The sequence below is a fragment of the Elgaria multicarinata genome, chromosome 3 (genome assembly GCF_023053635.1).
Source record: "Elgaria multicarinata webbii isolate HBS135686 ecotype San Diego chromosome 3, rElgMul1.1.pri, whole genome shotgun sequence".
NCBI classification, from domain to species: domain Eukaryota; kingdom Metazoa; phylum Chordata; class Lepidosauria; order Squamata; family Anguidae; genus Elgaria; species Elgaria multicarinata.
In genome coordinates, this window is record NC_086173.1 from 174,049,901 (window position 1) to 174,073,742 (window position 23,842).

Here is a 23,842-nt window from a genome sequence, read left to right on the forward strand (position 1 = left end):
ACAGACAGGTGGCACAGAAGTGCCGAAATGGCGTCAGGAAGGCTAAAGCTGACAATGAGCTGAGATTAGCGAGGGATGCTAAAAGCAATAAAAAGGCTTTCTTCAGATACATGAATAGTAAAACACACAGGAAAGAAATGGTGGTTCAACTGCTTGACGAGGATGGGTAATTGATAACAGATGACAAAGAAAAGCCTGAAGTGCTGAATTCCTACTTTGGCTCAGTCTTTTCCCAAAAGCGGGTCTATGACCCCTCTGGAGAAAGTGAAGCACAAGTTCAGGGGGAAGGATTGCAATCTGAGATTGATAAACAAATGGTCAAAGAACACCTAATTTCCTTGAATGAGATCAAACCTCCAGGGCCTGATGAACTGCATCCTAGAGTAATGAAGGAGCTAGCGGAAGAACTCTCAGAACCAGAGTCTATTATCTTTGCGAAATCATGGAAGACAGGTGAGGGGCCGTATGTCTGGAGGAGGGTAACGTTGTCCCTTCTTCAAACAGGGCAAAAAGGAGGAACCTGGGAAAAGACAGGCCAGTCAGTCTGACATCCATCCCTGGGAAAATTCTGGAGCAGATTCTAAAGAAGTTAATCTGTAAGCACCCTGAAAACAATGCAATAATTACTAGAAGCCAACAGGGATTTGTCAAGAACAAATCCTGTCAGACTAATCTGATCTCATTGTTTGATTGGGTAACCCCCCTTGTGGACTGTGGGAATGCTGTGGACATCATATATCTTGACTTCAGCAAAGCTTTTGACAAAGTGCCCCAGGATATTCCGATAAACAAAAGATCTAAAAGTGGGCTAGATGGAACAACTATTAGATGGATACATAGTTGGCCACAGACTCAGACTCAAAGAATGCTTATCAACAGTACCCTCACAATCTGAGGGGAGGTAAGGAGTGGGGTACTGCAGGGATCAGTCCTGGGCCCAGTGCTCTTCAACATTTTTATTAAATGTTGAAGAAGGTGCAGGGAACGCTTATCAAGTTTGCAGATGACACAAAATTCTTTGATGCAGCTTAAGGCTGCTGCTCTGAGCAAAGCTCTTCTTGCACTCAAAGCATTTATAGGGCTTCTCCCCAGTGTGAATTGTTTGATGCCGCTTAAGTTTGCTGCTTTCAGAAAAGCTCTTCCCGCACTCAAAGCATTTCTAGTGCTTCTCCCCAGTGTGAGTTCTTTTATGCTGCTTAAGTTTGCTGCTTTCAGAAAAGCTCTTCCCGCACTCAAAGCATTTATAGGGCTTCTCCCCAGTGTGAATTCTTTGATGCCGCTTAAGGTTGCTGCTGTAAGCAAAGCTCTTCCTGCACTCAAAGCATTTATAGGGCTTCTCCCCAGTGCGAATTCTTTGATGCAGCTTAAGGCTTGAGCATTGAGTAAAGCTCTTTCCGCACTCTAAGCATTTATAGGGCTTCTCCCCAGTGTGATTTCTTTGATGCTGCTTAAGTTGTGTCTTCTGAACAAAGGTCTTCCCACACTCTAAGCATTTATAGGGCTTCTCCCCAGTGTGAATTCTTTGATGCAGTATAAGTGTGTCTCTGCGAGCAAAGCTCTTTCCGCACTCAAAGCATTTATAGGGCTTCTCCCCAGTGTGAATTACTTGATGCTGCTTAAGCTGTGTCCTCTGAGCAAAGGTCTTCCCACATTCTAAGCATTTATAGGGCTTCTCCCCAGTGTGAATTCTTTGATGCTCCTTAAGGCTTGAGCATTGAGTAAAGCTCTTTCCGCACTCTAAGCATTTATAGGGCTTCTCCCCAGTGTGAATTCTTTGATGCTGCTTAAGGCTGATGCTGTGAGCAAAGGTCTTCCCGCACTCTAAGCATTTATAGGGCTTCTCCCCAGTGTGAATTGTTTGATGCCGCTTAAGGCTGATGCTGTCAGCAAAGCTCTTCCCACATTCTAAGCATTTATAGGGCTTCTCACCAGTGTGAATTCTTTGATGCAGCATAAGTGTTTCTCTGCGAGCAAAGCTCTTCCCGCACTCAAAGCATTTATAGGGCTTCTCCCCAGTGTGAATTGTTTTATGCCGCTTAAGGCTGATGCTGTCAGCAAAGCTCTTCCCGCATTCTAAGCATTTATAGGGCTTCTCCCCAGTGTGAATTCTTTGATGCAGCATAAGTGTTTCTCTGCGAGTAAAGCTCTTCCCGCACTCAAAGCATTTATAGGGCTTCTCCCCAGTGTGAATTGTTTGATGCCGCTTAAGGCTGATGCTGTCAGCAAAGCTCTTCCCGCATTCTAAGCATTTATAGGGCTTCTCCCCAGTGTGAATTCTTTGATGCAAGTTAAGTTGTGAGTGGAAAGTGAATTGTTTTTCACACACTAGGCATTGAACGTTAGAATGAATCTTCTGAGTTTTACTCTGTTTCTTCCTTTTACGAATGTTCTTTTTATTTGGTGCTTCTAGTATTGGAGTTTCACAGACGTCTGATCCTTCCAAAGAAATAGATTCATTTTCCCTCTTCTCTTCAGGTTCAGTTTTCCTTCTCTGGTATAGGCCATTTTTCTTGCTCTCCCTGTGATCACCTGCAAGTATAAACACAGAAATCATCTTGAAATCTTGGAACAAAACAAATGGTTGCTGATTTGATTCACAGGATAAAAAAAAAATCATTGGTGAGGCAGATCCTTCCAAACACATTAAATATCCCGACGATCAATAGAACTGAGAACTAGACTGCCATACAATGCTTTCATTTATATGGAGTAACTCAAATAAAGTAGTTGGGAGAATTAATGAACAACATAAAATACTGTAAAAATAAAATACACTTAAAATCTGCCATTTTCTCCTAGCTGATCATTTAACTGGGAACAGGAAAGTGGGAATTCAACCCTAATGGTTATTTTCAATGGCTAGTTAAATCTTAAAATGAAAAGCAAGCTTTCCAGAGCTGTCTTCTGAAAAGGCTTAACTCTCCTCTCCTCCATGGAGACCATTAAGATAATATCTGTAACATCTTCAATATGATGCAGATGCAATTATAGCAGCAAAGTAAGATGGATTGGCAGCCATCTCTGCCACAGAGCAAGTCCATCAATGGGCTTTTCTCAACGTTTTGTCAGGTCTTCGGAGTCAATTGTTGGATCCTGGAATGGATCCTGGTTATGTTTCCAGGGATTTACTAATTGCTGAGGAGCTGGAGGAATCAGAAGACTCAGCAGAAAACTTAAAGGTCAACGTTGCACCTGGACATTGATGTCATGATTGAATAATTGGTGACTTGATTGTTTCAATTAAGGGATTGCAAGCAGTTGCATCACTGTACAGTTAGCCTATAAAAAGGATTGTATTCCCATGTACATGTAACTCACTCACTCATCTATGTATCAGAGCTGTATTAACTGACCGTATGTAAGTATTTGTATTTGTGATTGCCATAACTAAATTATATTTTATATGCCAGTAAAGGTTTGTTTAAACCTACTGAAAGTCTCAGTCTTAATCTGTGTCTGTGCTGACTTTGCTGGAAACCGCTGCAAAACTCTGTTATAAGGTTATTGGCCAGAAGCCCAGTCTGGCAATAACTAAAATAAGGTTGTAAATATTAGACCATCATATCCCAACAGGTTATGGGCCCAGGTCCCAAAACAACCAGCAAGCAGAGTGGTTACAGCAAGAACAGTAGGACTGAAGGATTAAGCCGTGGTTGATTAAATTCCTGAGCGTCTTTGTTGAAAGTCGTAGGAACAGGCAGCCGGAAAGCTATTTCGTATAGCTGGTGTCTGAAAAATCACACGGAGAGAACTGGCAAGAGTGGTTTTGAATTTAAGGGGGCACTGAGGAAGCTGAAACTGTATAGCTGGTCAGGCCCTAAAAGAAATTAAACCACTGAAGGGGTTGTATATCAGAAACAACCTGTTAAATTGAAAGTATGGCATTAAACGTTGGGAACACTGTCCCTATGGAATTACTTACAGATGAAAATTACATGTCATGGTCATTCAAATTAGAAATGAGCCTAAGAAATCTTGATTTGTGGGAGGTTGTAACAGATGCCCCAGCAGAAGATTTGAATGCAGCAGATTTACAGGAGTGGAGACGTCGTGATGAGCGGGCGAAAGCCCACATTGTTTTGTCCATGAGAAATGACCAACTGTCGTATATAAACAGAGAAGACACAGTTGATGTTATCTGGACTAAACTGAGAGCTGTTTATGTTAGGGATACCGCAGGAGCTAGAATAAGTTTAACCAGAAAGCTCTACCGCACACTGATGAAAGAGGGAGAAGATGTAAAAGCCCATTTGCAGAAATTAAGAGACTGTTTTGAAAGTCTAAATGCAGCAGGCTTACCTCTGAGTGATGAAATGAAAATGTATGTGGTTTTGTCGGCTTACCACCGTCCTGGGACGTGCTGGTGACAACTTTAGAAGCAATGCGGATCCAAGACATGACTTTAAATTTGATATCGGGCAGATTGATAGAAGAATGTCAAAAGAGGACTTTGAGAAAGTCAGCCCAAAGCAGTTCAGGCGATAAACCAGACGCATTTGCAAAATGGTCTGGGTATGAAGGGGTTAAGGCTTTGGTGAAGAAGGAGGAAAATGAGTCAGCGTTTTCAACTTCGAGAAAGCCCAAACCTAAGAAACCTCTACGGTGCTTCAGGTGCCAGAAGTTGGGACATTTGCAAAAGGATTGTAGAGTTAAATTACAATCAGAGCCCAACAAAGAGGACAGAGGGAAGAATAAGTCAGTGCAGCTAGTGACGGCAGAAGAAAGGAGTCAGCTCTGCAAGCAAGCAGGAGGAAAGAGCTTTCAGTGGCTCATAGACTCTGGATCTTCTACAGTGATTTCGAATAGACCTGACTTCTTCCAGGACTTCAGGGACTCTTCTGAAAAATCTATCACGCTGGCTGATGGCAAAAAAGTTCAAGTGTCTGGCGAAGGCTCGTGCAGACTACCTTTTTTGAAAGAATGCTTTGATAATGCATTGTTTGTTCCCAGTTTAAGTTATTCTCTTCTAGGAGTATCAAGTTTAACAGAAAAAGGTTTCTGTGTGTCTTTTGAAAAAGACAAATGCTTTATTCGGAAGCATGGACTCCTAAGAGGAACTGCAAAGCTGCAGAATGGATTGTATTTTATAGAGGACAATCCAAATGAGGAAGAAACTCCAGAGGTGCAAGCAAGTTGTATGGAAACTTTTGAAAATGTTCCTAACCATGACAATTGCATCCATTTTTTTTTTATAATAATTTTTATTCATTTTCAACACTATATAAACATAGATAAACATTTCCAAAATATAACTGAAACTAACACAATAAGAAAAAAAATACATCAAATATCTGCTGCATACATATTGAATAATTGTTGATTACAAATATCAAAAACTATTACATATGCCTTATCACACTACAACATCTTCATTCTTAACATAAATGTGCACCCCCCACCTCGGGATCATTCTTGAGTCCAAAATCTAATCATTTCTTCTGCTGGTGGTTTCCCACTTCCCTTAGTAAACACGAACACTAGGAACTGTTTCCAGATTCCTTCGAACTCATTTATTTTAGTTACGCCTTTTCTCCACTTAATATTGCATGTCAGTTTATCATTAATGGCTATGTCCCATACTACTTTATACCATTCCTCAATAGAATATTCCCCTTGGATCTTCCAGTTCCTAGCTATCATCAATCGTGCTGCAACCAACAAACTCGATATCAGCTCTATAGTTCCTTTTCCACACTTTATATCTTCAAATAGTGACAGCAATACTATTTTTGGTGTTTGTTCTATTTTCATTCCCACTATTTCTTCAATTTCTGAAAACACCATCTTCCATAATCTTTGTACATATTTGCATTGCCACCACATATGTAAATACGTTCCTTTTTCCCCACATCCTCTCCAACAATTTGCTGAATGTTGATCACTTATCTTATTCAATCTAACCGGGGTTAGGTACCACCTCCATAAAATTTTAAAATAATTCTCCTTTATTCTTACTGATAAACTTCTCAACACTCTTTGTTTCCATAGTCCCTCCCAGCTCTGTCGCCCTATTTGTATCTTCAAATCTGATTCCCAAATCATTTTCTCTGTATTCTCTCTAAACTCCTTCTCTAACAATATTTTATATATTTCACTCATTAATCCTTTTGAAACTATACTACTTCCTTTTCCTTTCTCCTTACTTACTACTAATTCTTCAAACCTCGTCATCTTTCTGCACATTCTATTATCTTTAATCCACTTTTTATTCCATTGTTCTAATTGACCATATTCTAGCCAAGATAGCTTCTTCTCCTTTAACAAATTTTCCATATCTTCTTTTGCATCCATGTTTTACATAGGAGACTTGGACATTCAAGTTTTAAAGTTCTGAACAAAACTCTGAATTTTTCAGAGGGTCTAAAGGTTCAGAAGTGCAACAATTTTCTGGATTGTTTGGTTTGTAAAGTTGCCAAGTCTAAGGAGAGGAATATTCCACGTGTCAGAGACTGGCGGAGTCAACACGTATTGGGACTGGTGCACAAGGATCTGACCGGCCCGTTTCCAGAGAGCTATGGAGGAGCCAGATATGCTTTAGTCATTCTGGATGATAAAACCCGTTTTTCATGGGTATATTTGTTAAAGCACAAATCTGAATGTTTAGGCACGGTGCAGGAATGGGTTAAATTCATAGAGAGAAAACTCCAGAAGCAAATACGTGAGATTTTGACGGATCGTGGAGGCGAGTTCTAATCGAACGGCTTTAAGCAGTTTTGTAAAAAGACTGGCATAAGTCATAAATTATGCAGCCCGAGGACACCGCATCAGAACGGCAATGTTGAGAGGCGCATCGGCGTGCTTAAAGAAAAAATGCAATGTTTATTAAAGGACGCCGAAGCAGAGCCACAATTGTGGGGAGAAGCGTTTGTGGCAGCCAATTACCTTTGTAACAGGACTTGGACTAAAACCATAAATAACATTCCTTTCTTTTTGCTTTACAACAGGAAACCAAATCTAAAGCACTTGAGAACTTGGGGGAGTTTTGCTGTTGTAAATGTTCCAATTTCACAGAGACGTACTTTTTCTCCGAAGGGAATTAAATTGAGATTCGTAGGTTATGATCACAACAACTGGAGGTTCTTGTGCGAAGGGGGAAGGATAGTGGTCTCTAGATCAGCTAACTTTAGTGAAGCGAATTGGAAAAAGGTGCACGACAACCCGGAAGTGCTGGTAGAACTAGAAAGCAGGCAGGAGCCTGAATTGTTGGTTAACCGTCAGAGTACAGAGACTCAAGAGTTAAGGCAGGAAGAGCATAGAATCATAGAATTATAGAATAGCAGAGTTGGAAGGGGCCTACAAGGCCATCGAGTCCAACCCTCTGCTCAATGCAGGAATCCACCCTAAAGCATCCCTGACAGATGGTTGTCATCATCTGTCAGGAAGAAGCTCCAAGTCAAAGAGTTAATAAAGGCGTACCACCAAAACGGTACGGCTTTGAAGCTTGCTGTGTGAATTATGAGCCTAGTTCGTACTCTGAAGTAAAGAAGTTGAATTCTTTAGAGAGGCAGCAGTGGGAAAGTGCCATGCAGAGAGAGTTAGACAGTCTCAGAGAAAACGGAGTGTTTGAAGAGACGAGTTTGCCAGTAGGGCAAAAAACTCTAACTTGCAGATGGGTATTTAAACTCAAGCAGCTAGAAACAGGGGAGCAGAGGTTCAAGGCTAGGCTGGTCGCCCGTGGGTTCAACCAGGTTAAGGAGGTCGACTATGACCAAACTTTCGCCCCAACAGCCAAATCAGAGACTTTGCGTTTGTTTTTGACTATTGCAGCCAAAGAAAACCTTAAAGTGAGGCAATACGATTTTCAAACTGCCTATCTCAACGCACCAATTGTTGAGAAAATTTATTTAAGGAAGCCTGAAGGTTTAGAAACAGATGACAACACCGTGTGGTTTCTAAAGAAGGCAATTTATGGGCTTAGGCAGAGTGCTAGGTGCTGGAATTCTTTACTAAACAATACTCTGGTGAGTGAAATGGGATTTGTAAGAAGCCTAGCTGACCCTTGTCTTTATACAAAGGGAAAAGGTAAAGCCTACAAGGCTATTTTGATTTATGTGGATGACTTGATAATATCTTGTTTTAGTGACACTGAAATCAACAAAGTAGCTGAGCAGCTGAGTAGCAGGTACAATTTAAAATCCCTAGGTGTTGTAAAGAATTATCTAGGAGTTGAAATCAACAGGGCAGAAGATGGAAGTTTTTTGCTAAGTCAAAAGCAAAAAATTCTGAGTTTGCTGGAACGGTGTGGAATGTCTGAATGCAAACCAGCAAAAAGCCCTATGGAACTGGAAGCCCTAAAGAATCTACAAGGAGAGGACTTTAGTGATCCAGGCTTGTATCATTCAGTGGTGGGAATGTTGATGTATTTAGTGAATTGGTCAAGGCCAGATTTGTCTGCTTCTGTCAACATTTTAAGCAGGTTTGTTGCTAAACCAACTGTGCCTGCTTGGCAAGCAGTGAAAAGGATTTTGAGGTATTTGAAAGAGACCTTAAATCATAGCTTGAAGTTATCTGCCGAGGCAGATAAGAAGTTGTTATGCTATGTGGATTCAGACTGGGGTGGCTGTGTCGAGGACCGCAAATCCACGTCTGGATACGTTTTGACATTTGGAAAGGCACTGATATGCTGGAAGTCCAGGAAGCAAGCGTTTGTTTCTATATCGTCTTGCGAGGCTGAGTATGGTGCTCTATCTGAACTAGGTGGAGAAGTTACTTGGCTAATTCAGTTAATAAAGGACTTTAAGGCCCCGGTGGAGAAGCCAATAACTGTTTACTGTGATTCACAAGCATGCATAGACTTGGCCAACACAGAAATGTTCAAATCCAAATCCAAACACATAGCTATAAAGTATCAAAACGTGAAGGAACATATAGCAAGTGGAAGTTTAAAGTTAGTTTATTGTGAGTCTAAAGAAAACCTTGCTGACATGTTCACAAAACCACTAGGTCCCACCAAACACAGGGAAGTTTGTGAAACTTTAGGTTTCAGGGAGGACAAATGTAAATAACTGTACAATGTGTTGTTAAATCCAGTGTAAACATAAGAAGGGGTGTTGGATCCTGGAATGGATCCTGGTTATGTTTCCAGGGATTTACTAATTGCTGAGGAGCTAGAGGAATCAGAAGACTCAGCAGAAAACTTAAAGGTCAACGATGCACCTGGACATTGATGTCATGATTGAATAATTGGTGACTTGATTGTTTCAATTAAGGGATTGCAAGCAGTTGCATCACTGTACAGTTAGCCTATAAAAAGGATTGTATTCCCATGTACATGTAACTCACTCACTCCATCTATGTATCAGAGCTGTATTGACTGACCGTATGTAAGTATTTGTATTTGTGATTGCCATAACTAAATTATATTTTCATATGCCAGTAAAGGTTTGTTTAAACCTACTGAAAGTCTCAGTCTTAATCTGTGTCTGTGCTGACTTTGCTGGAAACCGCTGCAAAACTCTGTTATAAGGTTATTGGCCAGAAGCCCAGTCTGGCAATAACTAAAATAAGGTTGTAAATATTAGACCATCATATCCCAACATCAATGACGTTTGTATTCTGCACTGACACAAAGAAAGAAGAGCTGAAATTCCACCTTCCAGGATCTGGCAAAAAGGCAGAGAGGGAGCCTTACCCAGAGGAATCCCATTCCTTACCCAGAGAGGCCAGGATCCCACGATTCTCCGCCATGACTTCTTTGTGCAGAGTCCTCTGGCCTGGATCCAGCAGAGCCCACTCCTCCTCCGAGAAATGCACGGCCACCTCCTCAAAGGTCACCAGACCCTGAAAGAAGAAGAAGAAGAAATGATGCTCTCTTTAAGCATTATGTAGCAATCCATGAAGACAAGGATGGTGAGGTCCTCTTTCTGAATGCCAAAGCACTGCGAGTGACCGTCAAGGCCTTCCTAGCAGCCATCTTCCTTGATGGGCTTTCGGAAGCAGGCTAAAAAATTTTTGTTCAAGCAGGCCTTTGGAGAATAATCCAGACCTCCATCTTTGTTAATGTCTTATAATTTTGTTGTGTATTTTTTAATTGTTTATGGTTTTGTTTCCCTCCCCCCCCCCCATGTATATTTTAAACTTTGTAAGGCCGCCTTGAGGCCCAGCATTGGCAAAAGGCGGGATACAAATAAATATAATAATAATAATAAGAGCAAAGGCTAAAGGGGCAGGTTCTTCCAGGACCAAAGAGATGCGCAGGAGACGGAGGCCCCCAGGACTCCCCTACCTGCCCAGGCTGTGCAGAAACCGCTTCCACTCCACCACCAAGCCAACGAGGTCCAGAAGGAGCCCCCAGGATCAGTTCACTTCCCCTGCAGGTTGTTTTGCTCCCTGTGAGGAAGGTAAAGAAGGTGAGAAGGTAAGTTCACATTCTTAACTATTCCCATTTTCAATGTTTATTTTCAGTGTTTATTTATTTATTGCATTTGTTTACCATACCATAGCCGAAGCACTTAAAAACAATATCCAAATATTTAAAACTGCGAAAACATACAATATACACATACATATAAAACTACTATAACAAGTTTTAAAACTATGACCCTATAAAAACAGACCCAGGCTAATTAATTACATATTACTAATTACGAAATCTCTTCATTGGCTTCCAATTCACTCCAGAATCCAATATAAACTTCTCCTGCTGACCTTCAAAGCTCTTCACGGTCTAGCTCCTGCCTATCTCTCCTCTCTCATCTCACACTATCGCCCCGCTCGTGCTCTCCGCTCCTTTGATGCCATGCTTCTCGCCTGCCCAAGGACCTCCACTTCCCTTACTCGGCTTCGTCCTTTTTCTTCTGCTGCCCCTTACGCCTGGAACGCTCTTCCAGAACACTTGAGAACTACAAACTCAATCCCTGCTTTTAAAACTCAGCTAAAAACTTTTCTTTTCCCTATAGCCTTCAAATATTGAATTTGTTCTGACTCTATACTGTTAGCTTCACCCTACCCGGTGCCTGTTTACACTTCCCTGTGCCTGTTTGCATTCTCCTTCCCTCTTTATTGTTTACTACAACTTATTAGATTGTAAGCCTATGCGGCAGGGTCTTGCTATTTACTGTGTTATCTGTACAGCACCATGTACATCGATGGTGCTATATAAATAAATAACAACAACAACAAAAAATTACATATTGCTTGACCTGGCACTGAAAAGATAACAATGTCGGTGCCATGTGAACCAAATTGGGGAGATTGTTCCACAGTTGGGAGGGCCACCACAGAGAAGGCCTCTCCTTTGTTGTCGTCCTCTGATCTTCCCTCTGAGTAGGTGCCTGGAGGAGGACCTTAGTTGGTGAGTGTGTAAGACCGGGCCAGAGTGGGTCTGATACCCTCGAACCACGTTACTAAACAACATTTCCTTTTTGAGTATCTCCCCCAGCAAAATCAGGCTCAAGGGGAACATTAAGACAGCTCATGCACTTCAGGCATAATTGAGGGAGGGAGACCATGGGGAAAGACGTCCACTAATCCTTACCCAGTGAGGAGGGTCCTCCGTCCCCCTCCTGCAAGATCCACCTGTCCAGCGGCCTCTGTGTGATGCCCGGTGGAGCCTTCTCTGCCTCAGGGATATCTGTGGGTGCTCTGGCCAAAATCCCCTCGACCTGAAGCAGGAGGGAGGATTCCAGGCAGAGAAGAGCGATTAGAGAAGGAAAGAAACGGCTCAGGTCAAGGTCAAGGGCAGCGTTTCCCAATCGCTTTGCCCTTCAGGTCTCATTCTAAAGTTGATCTACCATCCAAGCCACACAGCACAGGAACTTGTGTCTTTGTCAGGGGGCTGAGAGTTCAACCCTGATATCCAGCATTTTCCACTGTAAACATGGGAGCTTTGGTGTCTACAAATGCTATTCCTGTTCTGTTGGGAGGACTCTCACACTGACACTCTGATCCCCTCCTTCCCCAGAACTTCACAAACCCATTCATTTCTCCTGTGATCATAAGAACGTAAGAAGAGCACAAGCAGGACATGAGTGCAACAGCAACCTCCTGCCCACGTTCCCCAGAAACCGGTGTACATATAATCATAGAGTTGGAAGGAACCTACAAGGCCAGAGTCCAACCCCCTGCTCAATGCAGGAATCCACCCTAAAGTATACCTGAAAGGTGGTTGTCCAGCTGCCTCTTGAAGGCCTCTAGGTCACTGATTCCTTTGTCATACTGCTCTAACAGTCAGGAAGTTTTTCCTGATGTCCTGCGGGAATTTGGCTTCCTTTAACTTGAGCCCGTTATTCCGTGTCCTGCACTCTGGGAGGCTTGAGAAGAGATCCCGGCCCTTCACTGTGTGACAACCTTTTTAATATTTTAAGAGTGCTATCTTGTCTCCTCCCAATCTTCTCTTCTCCAGGCTAAACATGCCCAATTCTTTCAATCTCTCCTCATAGAGCTTTGTCTCCAGACCCGTGATCATCCTCATGGCCCACCTTTGAACACGCTCCAGCTTGTCTGCATCCTTCTTGAAGTGTGGTGTCCAGAACTGGACCCAATACTCAAGATGTGGTGTAACCAGTGCTGAATAGAGGAGAACCAGTTCTTCACACAATTTGGAAGCTATACCTCTATTAATGCATCCAAGAATAGCATTTGCTTTTTTTGCAGCCACATCACACTGTTGGCTCATATTCAGCTTGCGATCTACAACAATTCCAAGATCCTTCTCCTTTGTAGTATTGCTGAGCCAAGTATCCCCCATCTTGTAACTACAATTTGTTTCTATTTCCTAAATGTAGAACTTGGCATTTATCCCTATTCAATTTCATCCTGTTGTTTTCAGCCCAGCACTCCAGCCTATCAAGATCCCTTTGAAGTTTGTTTCTGTCTTCCAGGGTATTAGCTATCCCACCCAATTTGGTGTCATCTGTAAATTCGATAAGCGTTCCCTGCACCTCCTCAACTAATTGAGGAGTAAGTAATCTCTGAAATTTGCTCCTGATTAGGCTGCTTTTCAAATCCTAAAACGTGTAGCAACCATACTCACGGACTGTATGCTCCCTTAAAGGGGACTGAGTGGACTGATATGATGCTTAAAACATAGTTAAGACAAACCTAATAATACTTACTACATATGCGAATGAAAATACGTATCAAACCAATGACAAGAAATGAGAGAAAAGGATTACAATAGAGCTGTACTTTAAAATAGAAGAACAGGATTACAACCAAGGCATCCAATTACACTCTTCGTTGAGTCCTTGTGCTTGTAATGTCCTTAAGGTGAAAATCCAGAATATTTCCCTCCTTCATAGTTCATGGTCTACTCTTGTCCCCTATCCTCGAATCCTTTCAATAATCCAGAATCTCAGGTCTTTGTCATCATGTCCCATATCAAGAAAATGCTTGACCAGAGGTGCCTGAAGTCTTTTGGAGCGAATGCAGCTTTTGCGATTCGTGCCATCAAGCGTCCATGTAATTTATTGTACATTGGTAAGACCACAAGAACCATCAGAACCCGCATCTGTGAGCACAAAAGCTGCATTCGCTCCAAAAGTGTAAGTTTTCTTAAACTTACTTTGTTTACAGGAGGGAGGATCCCAGGCAGAGAAGGGGGAGGTGGGAAGGAAAGAAATGGGTCAGGTCAAGGCAAGGGCAGCATTTCCCAATCACTTTACCTTTCAGGTCTCTTTCTAAAGTTGATCTACTATCCAAGACACAGAGCCATGTGTCTTTGTCAGGGGGCTGAGATATCAACCCTGGCATAAGCAAAGCGCTTGAACACCCTCCAAAAACCAGCCAGGAGGAAAGGCAGAACCTCCCAGACATTCCCTGATATCCAGCATCTTCCACTGTAAAAACAGCAGTTTGGTGTCTACGAATGCTCTTCCTGTCCTGTTGGGAGGAGACTCTGCCACTGGCTGAAGAAGGATCCCCTCCTTCCCCAGAACTTCATAAACCCATTCAGTTTTCCTGTGATCATAAGAACATGAAAAAAGCCATTCTGGATCAGAACAAGGGTCCATCTCCTCCAGGATTCTCTCCCCACAGTGGTCCATCAGCTGTTGTCCATGAACTCACAAGCACGACATGAGTGTCACAGCACCCTCCAGCCCATGTTCCCCAGCAACTGGTGTACATAGACACACTGCTTAGGATACTGGAGGTAGGATATAGCCATTCATAGCCTTCTCCTCCAAAAAATTGTCTAACCTGTTTAAACAGTCAAAATTCATGGCCATCCCTGCATCCTCTGGTAGGGAATTGCATATTTTAACAACGGCCTGCTCTACACATGACTATACTTGCAGGTGTCATTGGAAATTGGGGCATCCCTTCCTTAGAGGACATGTAAAATAAAGATGAGGTAAGTATTAAGAACACAGTCCCTGTTAGTCATCAGGATGAAATGCTCTCACCTGCTCTTGGTCCTCTGCCTGGCTCAGGAGGAAGCCTTCTGCCAGGGCCACCGCCTGGGAAGTGGTCTCCGCTCCACACTCTCTGACCCAGCGCTCCACCTCCGGGGACAGGACAGCCAGGAACGGCTCCAGGACCACCAGGTCCAGCATCTCAGCTTTCGTGTTCCTTTCTGGCTTCAGCCACTGGCGGCAAAGGAGGTGGAGTCGGCTGCAAACCTCTCGGGGCCCTTCAGCCTCCCGGTAGCGGAAGTCCCTGAAGGGCTGAAGCTCCACGTCTGAGCAGGTGTTGCTCCCAGGCTGGTCCTCCTGCACTCTTCCTTCCCAGGGCTCTGCACTGCTCCCTCCCTGTATGTTTCCTGCCTCAGGGCCAGCAAAGCTTTGCTCTTCCATCTTCATTCTCTTCTGCTCCCACCAGGACTCGAAACAGTCTCCTTCCTTGGCTGCCAATTTCTCCTTTGAGGCAGGGACTGTGCTGCGCTGTAGGAATTAAAACGGAGAGTGTGAAGGAGGCACACCAGGGTTCTCCGTGAGAAGGTTCCCACCTTCCCACCTTGGCAAAACCTCGTAACGGAGCCAGATGGCTGCTTGGCTGATCATTCTGCTGAAGGATGGCTGAACAACCGCCCCCCCCCTCCAGCAACAAGGCCCATGTGCCTTCCCCAATAATTTGCTTCCTGTAAACACCAGCCTGGCAAGGTAGGCCACAGGCCCAAACTTCAGTGCTGATATTTCAAGGGGGTGTCGAGGAACCCTGGAAAGGCGCGTCTCCTCTAAGTGGGATCGCTGAGTGGTGCTCAAAGACTCGAAGACACGTTTCTCTCTTTCGAGAAAGTTTATTACAAGCAGCGCTTAGCACTGCAAGGCGGAAGCCCTCAGAGGACCCAAAGAACTGCCCGCTATTTTCAGGAAAGCCTTAACCTCCTTATAGGGTCACTCCCCTTCGAAACAAGGCAGAACCGCTCCATGGAATACGTCAATCATAAAACAGTAACAGGTAAGCCTCTCAGCCAGTTGTAAGCAAGGATTTTACGCATGTGCAGAGTGCAATCTTTTCAAGGACAGAAAAACAAGACGTCAATGATTACTGAGAAACTTGTGCCCGTCTGTTCATTTCATGGTTAGCTGTTTCTAAAGCAAGCCACGACACCCTCTAACGGTCCTAGGAGGCACACAATCTTGTGAAACTAGTGTTTCAATACCCTTCACAAGACTTCGTCTCACGGTTGCAGCCTTAATACATTTTCCAGTTACTGCGGAAGCGTAGATACTTTGATTTCTAGAGAAGAGGCCCAAAGCAATTATATTCGCACAGGGTGGGCTCAGGGGAAGCCCACATAGCTATTTGCTTGAATTCTTCGACAGGGTGCAGCTGAGAAGAACAGGCCCCCCTCCTTGTTCGTAAGAGCCAGCACCTGTCTCCAAGGGGGCTCCGCGACCCCCGTCCCAAAGGAACCAGATTTGTGGTTGAAAATGAAGTTCTGACTCTGCCCCAACGGGAGAGAGAGAGAGAGAGAGAGAGAGAGAGTGTGTAACCAGAGCTGAATTAATGCCATTAAAAGTTAATAATGTGTGAACGTTTATTTTAAAAGTTAAGCTAGAAAACACTGAATACTTTTTCAGCTTTTTAAACACATGAAATATGCCACTAAGGAAGCCTTAAGAGATGAATGGTTTAGGGTGACCCTATGAAAACGAGGACAGGGCTCCTGTATCTTTAACAGTTGTACCGTTAGATCAATGTTCTTTCACCCAGGGACGAAATCCAAACAGCCCCTAAGCACAACTCCACACGTTCTGCGACAGAGGGTTCAAAAGCGCTTTATTGATTAGTAATCAAGGTCTGGTCTCTTCAAAGGGAGCAATCAGACAAAGACATTGGGAATTCAGCACAGCATTTGAAGCCTGCAAGGGGCAGGGCCCTGTTGCAGCATAAACCAATCAGAACATAACACTGGAGCATAGCTAATTTTGCTAAACAGTTCTCTCTGTTCTGTAAACAATACCTTTGGCCTTACAGTAAGTTACAGAAAGTTAACTTTGACCCAGGAGCACTGGAGCCAAAGCGCTTGTTTATGTTAGATAAGACAGATGCGAGGATGCACTCAAGGAGATATTCTCGCATACATGACATTTTGCCTGCTGTATAATGGCTACTTTACAGCTTCCTTTAGAAAATGGAGGCACCTATGCTAACAGTACTGCAGTACGGCAATGGAACCAGTGACCAAGGGAGGTTGTGGGCTCTCCCACCCTAGAGGCCTTCAAGAGGCAGATGGACAACCACCAGTCAGGGATGCTTTAGGGTGGATTCCTGCATTGAGCAGGGGGTTGGACTTGATGGCCTTGTAGGCCCCTTCCAACTCTATCTTTAACAGTTGTGTTGAAAAGGCATTTTCAGTGGCTACCATTTGCATACATGGATCACCTGGTGAAATTCCCTTTTCTATGCCCTCTCTGCTCCCAGCACTTGAACCCCAAAATTGCAACAGAGTAACATCGATTTCTCCCCATTCTCAGGATGTCAATATCGGGCTCACTTGATACATCAAAGAGGGACGTACGAAAACCAACAGCAGGCTCCCTTCTTAATCAACAAAAGTGCCCCAGGTTTTATTTCGAAGGCCTCGTGACCAAAGTGACTTGCCCAAGGACCTCCACTTCCCTTACTCGGCTCCGTCCTTTTTCCTCTGCTGCCCCTCATGCCTGGAACGCTCTTCCAGAACACTTGAGAACTACCAACTCAATCACAGCTTTTAAAACTCAGCTAAAAACTTTTCTTTTCCCTATAGCTTTTAAACTTTGAGTTTGTTCTAACTCCATACTGTTAGCTTCACCCTACCCGGTGCCTGTTTACACTTCCCTGTGCCTGTTTGCATTCTCTTTCCCTCCTTATTGTTTACTACAACTTTATTAGATTGTAAGCCTATGCGGCAGGGTCTTGCTATTTACTGTGTATAATCTGTACAGCACCATGTACATCGATGGTGCTATATAAATAAATAATAATAATTAAAAAAATAATAATTATTAATTTTACTTATTCACTAGGTTTGAAACAGGGTGGGGAAACAAAACCAAAAATGCAATGCAAACAGGACACCAGGGCAGCCTTTTGCCTGCAGGGGGGACATTCCTCCTCCCCACCTGTCACCTTTCCTCTTGGGTCCCTCCCAGACACCCCCCCTTTCTCCAGCCTTCCCTTCCGCGATCCCCTAGTTATGGGGAGGGAAGGAGGTGCAAGGTGTGGGGGGGTCTCTTGGAGGGGCCCCAAGTGGGTCAGTCCCCTGGAGACGGCTCCCTCGTTCTTCCCAGCCACGCCCTGCCCCAAACCCGCCTGTCCTGGGGGGGGGGGGCTCTTTCCTCCCCCTCCCCCCTGGGACCCCCTTGCAATCTGCACTCGCCAGCTCCTTTGCTGGGGAAAAGAAGCTGCAGGCGGCGGACAGACGAAGCTCGTAGGCGCAGGGGGAGAATCCCAGGCTCCTTTGCAATGGGGAGGGGGAGGAAGTGTGGGGCGGGAAGGGAGGGTGCTCATCCAGCCTTGGTTCTAGGACCCAGCCCCCTCTCCGCCTCTTTAACCCTCCGATGGAGGCAGCACTAGAGAGCCGCAGAGGCTCCTGGCAAAGACACGGACCTGGGAAGGGGGCTTTTCCATTGGGGGGTGGGGACTTTTCTCCCCCTCTGCAGCATCGCCGCCCCATCTGCTCCTGGGGGCTTTGTGGGATCCAGAGCCATAAAACAGCGTCCCCCAACCTGGTGTGATTCCAATTCGACCAGCTCTTATCAGGTGTGATGTATAGCTATGCTTGTTTCACCTAATTCTCCCCGGGGAAGGACACGTAGCAGATACTTTTAATTTATAGCTATTATGCAAGGTACATATGGGAGGAGGTGTCCCTTCAGATAGCCTGGCCCCAAGCCGTTTAGGGGTTTAAATGTAAATACCAGCACTTTGAATCGGGCCCGGACCTGGACTGGCAGCCAGTGAAGGTGGAAAAGGACCGGAGAGATGTGGTCTCACCGGCCAGTCCCTGTTAGTAACCGTGCTGCCCTGTTTTGTACCAGTTGAAGTTTCCGGACCGTTTTCAAAGGCAGCCCCACGTATAACGCATTGCAGTAATCCAACGAGAGGTTATCAGAGCATGGATATCTGTAGCTAGGCTGTCTCTGTCCAGATAAGGGCGCAGTTGGTATTTGATTTGATCTTGATCCCCTGTGGATATGAATTAATGGGCTTTTTCCTTTCCCAGGGATTGCAGTTAGATCTAGATCAATCCAACAAGGTGGAGCCCTGGAATAAAAAGGGCTAAATCTCTCTTGCAGTGGAGAAGGGAAATGTTTCCACCAGAAGTAATCCCACGGAAAATCACTTCCTTTGGTAGAAAAGGAAAGAACAATGCAACCTTATTACTGCTATTATGCTCATTTTAAAAATGAAATACAAATTGGGCTCTTTCACAAGACACCTTAAACCATGGCTTTAACCATGGTGGTTAAGCGAGAAATCCAGGCACCCGCACTTGCGCTCCTTCCCGACATCTGCACGGGAAGGAAGGCAAGTGTGAATTTTCCAGCCCCGCGCCTCTGGAAAAGCAAAACAGACAAACAGAATGGGGGAGGGGAGAGGAACAGGGCCATTCCTCCCCCACTTTTTAATATAATCTGTATCTGGGTATCTCCGCAGATACAAATAATTAAAAAAAATAGGACAAAACATGGCTTGCATTCTATGCACATACTCAGGAATATATGATTTACAGCGATACTAATGACTAATTACGTATCAGGAAGTTCTTTGTGTTATGTGCCATTTGGGGTTTCTTCAAAGGAGGGCAGGTTGGTCACCTGCTGTGTTCTGTGCCTTCCCCCACCCCTGGAGTGTTTCCTGCCATTCCTCCATTGCGTTCATCTCATGGTGTTGATGCTGGAACAAGGAGGTTATCATCTGCTGGCTAGAAATGTTGGGAAGCCATCTGTCAGGGATGCTTTAAGGTGGATTCCTGCATTGAACAGGGGGTTGGACTGGATGGCCTTGTAGGCCCCTTCCAACTCTACTATTCTATGATTCTAATGTAAAGAATAGGTATCCTGGTACAGTTTAAAACAGGGAGAGGAAACAAAACGCAATGCGTACATGACACCAGAACACCTTTTGTCTGAGAAATGTGGTCCTTCAACACCCTGTTACACTGAGTTCACAAGAGGAGTCTCTTCCACCTTTGCTCTGGGTCTGCAACATCCTGTTCTTCAGATCTCTGCCTGGGGATAGAGAGCTACACCTTCCTCTGAACCTCACGCCATCCCTGCTCTCTTTCCTTCCTTTTCTGCAAAAGTTTCAACTCTAATGTTACGTAATTGAACACTTTTAGCATTGCATCCAACTAGTTTGGACTGGTGGAAGTTGAAGTAGAGCTAAATAACACTTCAACTGCTGCTAGTTGGGCCACGTAGTGTTTTCATATTGTTTTCTTACAGCCCAAGCAAAAGTTAAACTGTAGAGTATTTTGCACAGCGTAGCCATGTATTTCATTGTAGTCATTACATGTTTCACCTTTTGCTTCTGTATGAGACGTTCTTTTGCATTTACTTCCTTTATGAACCATGCATATCTTAAGGCTCCCTTAGTGTCTCTCTCTCTCCCATTGGGTCAGAGTCAGAACCTCTTTTTCAACCAGGAGCCTGATTCCTGTGTGGCCAGGGTTGCGGAGACCAATCTGAGACAGGTCCTGGGTATTAAGTTGGCCACAGCTGGATCTAATTCATGCAGCTCTCTGTTTGAATTCCTAAAGGAAAGTCCTTGCCTCAAAAGGGAAATTGGGAGTAAAGGAAGGAGACTTTTTTGATGCCTGGTGGGAGCAGAAATGGAGAAGAGAGGAAAGATGGAAGAGCAAAAGTTTGCTGGCTCCGATATTTTGTATGAACACATTTTAAGGAAAAACACTGGTTCTTTAAAGGGCAGGGTATTTACCAAAAGCTGAAAGTGCCAGCCCTTGCTCTGGTTCTACATCTCCAATGAACCAGAGTTTCTCTCCCAATCCGTCCCACCGCTCCCTTTCTAAGCCCTCTCTGCTCCCAACACTTGAACCCCAAACAGGGACCTGAGTAACAGCGGTTTCTCCCCACTCTCAGGATGTGAAGATCGGGCTCACTTCACATCAAAGAGGGACGTCCTAAAACCAGCAGCAGGCTCCCTTCTTAATCAACAAAAGCGCCCCAGGTTGTATTTCGAAGGCCTCGTGACCAAAGTGGCTTATGAATTTTGCTTATTCACTAGGTTTACATCAGGGAGAGGAAACAAAACAAAAATTGCAATGCAAACAGGACACCAGGGCAGCCTTTTGCCCGCAGGGGGGACATTCCTCCTCCCCACCCGGGACCTTTCCTCTTGGGTCCCTCGCAGACCCCCCTCCTTTCTGCAGCCTTCCCTTCCGCGATCCCCAAGTTATAGGGAGGGAAGGAGGTGCAAGGCGGGGGTCTCCTGGAGGGTCCCCAAGTGGGTCAGTCCCCTGGGGAGGGGGCTCGGGGCACCCTCTCTCTTCCCACCCACCCCCTGCCCCAAACCTGCACCCCCTGTCCTGGGGGGGCTCTCTTTCCGCCCCCTCCCCCTGGGGCCCCCTTGCAATCTGCACTCACCGGCTCCTTCGCAGGGGAAAAGAGGCTGCAGACAGCGGACAGACGAAGCTCGCAGGAGCAGGGGGGAAATCCCAGGCGCCTTTGCAATGGGGGGGAGGAAGTGTGGGGCCGGAAGGGAGGGGCCTCATCCAGCCTGGGCTCTAGGACCCAGCCCCCCCCCCTCTCTGCCTCTTTAACCCTTCGGTGGAGGCAGCACTAGAGAGCCGCAGAGGCTCCTGGCAAAGACGCGGACTTGGGAAGGGGGCTTTTCCACAATGGGGGTGTGTGTCTTTTATCCCCCCAGCAGCATCGCCGCCCCATCTGCTCCTGGGGGCTTTGTGGGATCCACAGCCGTTTCCCCTTTGAGTGCGTAACGCAGCCTCCGGCATGGGAGCCCTCGGTCCTGCTGCCTGCCCTTGCTGCAGAATAGTGTTCCCCAACCTGGTGCCCTTCAGAACTCTAAACAAGAGAGATGCTCTAAAAAGAGAGAGGTCAAGTAAGGTGAGCCTATGAAAAGGAGGACAGGGCTCCCGTATCTTTAGCAGTTGCATAGAAACAATAATTTCAGCAGGTGTCATTTTTATAATATGGGGAACCTGGTGAAATTCCCTCTTCATCACCACAGTTAAAGCTGCCCTCTTTTAAATCTGGTCACTCTAGTATAGCTCCTGCAGCTTTAACTGTTGCGATGAAGAGGGAATTTCACCAGCTTCTGCATGTATACAAATGACACCTGCCGAAATTCCCTTTTCAGCACAACTGTTAAAGATACAGGAGCCCTGTCCTCCTTTCCATAGGGTCACCCTAATGTTAGGTGAAGTTTTATCAGGGTACAGGAAGATTCTGGATCCATGGAGCCTCTAGTCGTGAGGACTAAAACGCACACGGCAACTTCTTCTCATGGTGGCCTCTTGTTCCACACCTGGACCCCTGCTTTGAGAGCAGGTCTGACTCCATCTCAGGCTCAAGGCAGGAAAACCTTCGGCCCTTCTGGAAATAAGAGGTCTGCTGATGAACCAGAGTTTCTCTCCCAATGCATCCCATGGCTCCACTCTAAGCCCTCTCTGTTCCCTGCACTTGAACCCCAAAAAGGGGCGGAAGCGAACTGATTTCCACCCGCTCTTAGGATGTGAACAGCAGGGCTCCCTTCATCCATAAAAGCAGGACATATTAAAGCCCATGAAAGCATTTGCCCAGAGCAAATCCATAGTTGCCCACAGAGAAAACATAGCACAGTCCTTGTCTTTCAGTCAGCTGCACTTAGGTTTTATTTAGTGTAATTTGATTTTATATTTCTGACTTTTAATCTTATTTATTGTGATTGATTATGTTCTTGTGTTGCATTGTTTGGCATTGTAGAAGTAGTATTTATTTACGTTGTAGTCATGCAATACGTCTTAAATCGCATCACACAATTCATGCAGGCAGAAGCTCCATCAGTGCTCAAACTGCAGTGAGCGTCCATCATAGCAAAGGCTTGAAATCGCTTTGAAGGTTATTATTATTATTATTATTATTTATTTATATAGCACCATCAATGTACATGGTGCTGTACAGATTACACAGTAAATAGCATAGTAAACAGTCACACATGAGGAAGAGTCCAGTAAATTCTAATAGTAACTGGAATGTGGAAAAACCTTTCGGTAGAGCAGAGCCCTTGGTTTTAAAAGACTCCCAGGAGAACGAATACAATTGGAGTAGAATATTCCATCAATCCACCTTGATGACCCATAGAAAATTCACACAAGCACGGAGTGCTGAAATTGTGGAAGAAAAGTCCCCACAGCATGTCCGACTGTGGGCAAGGAACTTTCCCTGGAGCCAGCACCTTCCCAAGCTGTCTGAGTAGTCCTGGCTTAAGCACTGGCCTGCTGATCTGGGAGGAATACACTTTGCCTGACGCTGTGAGTCCCCATGGCCATGAGGATTGTTCCAGGAGTGCAGCTCTGGTAACCACCTGGCCAGTTTCCCCCAGAATCTCCGGGTTATCATACCCTCTGGGGGGCTCCGGGGGGGAATTTTAAATTTATTTTAAAACCTCTGGGAATAGCGTGGGGGGCGTGGGGGAGCAGGCGGCACATTTTCTGGACTCCAGGAAAGTGCACAGATCGCATTCGCCATTAGCCTGTCTGGGGAATATTTGCGCCCGGATGGACAATCCCTGTGGGAGAGGCTGTGCGGCAGCAGTAGTGGCGGCAGCAGCATGGGGCGAGGTGGCGGTAGTGGTGGTGACCAGTGAGGCAAGGCAAGGCAAGGCGGGCGCTATTTAATAAATTCTTCCCCGTTGCATCCATACAGTACTGTCCCCAAAGGCACAGACTAATATATATAAGGTGACGGAAAGCACACAACGACCCAAACCATAAATGGGTTTCTTGTTAATCATCTCTCTTCACTAGTGATTTGGGTAGTTGTGTGATTTCAGGCACCTTATATATATTAGTCATTTAAACACTACTGCCTCCTATTTATTTTTCCCCAAAGTCACAGACAACATGTCTTCCTAGCATAGTTTTTTATTATTATTACAAACATCACAGACATCCATACCACAAGAACATTACAAAGAGTACAAAGAAAAGTACAATAAAAAAATCATTTAAGGTTAAGGTGTACTTTCGGCTTTCTTCATATCAGAAATGCGAAGTATCTTTTCTCGTTCCTCCATTACATTTAACACAGTAAACAAATTCATCTCTTTCTTCTATCTTAACTATATCTCCACAGACAAATACATCGTTTCTCTCGGTTTCTTGCAAAAATGCTCTCAGAGCTTTCTGTTCAGATATAAACGTGGATGTGGACTTTTCTCTCGTTATCGATGTGAGTTTTGCCATCTCCGCCAACTCCAACATCTTCAATATCCATTCATATTTTTGAATTAA

At 44.8% G+C, this 23,842-nt stretch overlaps 1 protein-coding gene across 1 annotated transcript; it reads right to left on the minus strand.

Moving 5' to 3' along the window:
* Positions 1-1,159: 1,159 nt before the first annotated feature.
* Positions 1,160-9,777, minus strand: LOC134396421 (zinc finger protein 420-like). Its single transcript, XM_063122919.1, has 4 exons — positions 9,632-9,777; positions 4,778-4,808; positions 2,459-2,469; positions 1,160-2,285 (listed from the first exon to the last, which is right to left on the minus strand). The coding sequence occupies exons 1-4, from the start codon at positions 9,685-9,687 to the stop codon at positions 1,160-1,162; spliced, it is 1,224 nt and encodes a 407-aa protein (XP_062978989.1). The 5' UTR covers positions 9,688-9,777.
* Positions 9,778-23,842: the final 14,065 nt, after the last annotated feature.

Coding starts and splice junctions, on each gene's coding strand:
- LOC134396421 (XM_063122919.1), bottom strand. CDS start 9,687: ATGGCGGAGAATCGTGGGATCCTGGCCTCTCTGGGTAAGGAATGGGAT. Junction 4,809..9,631: donor AAGGAATGGGATTCCTCTGG/GTAAGGCTCCCT, acceptor GGAAGAAGTCAG/GTCTATTCGAAATCACTGTA.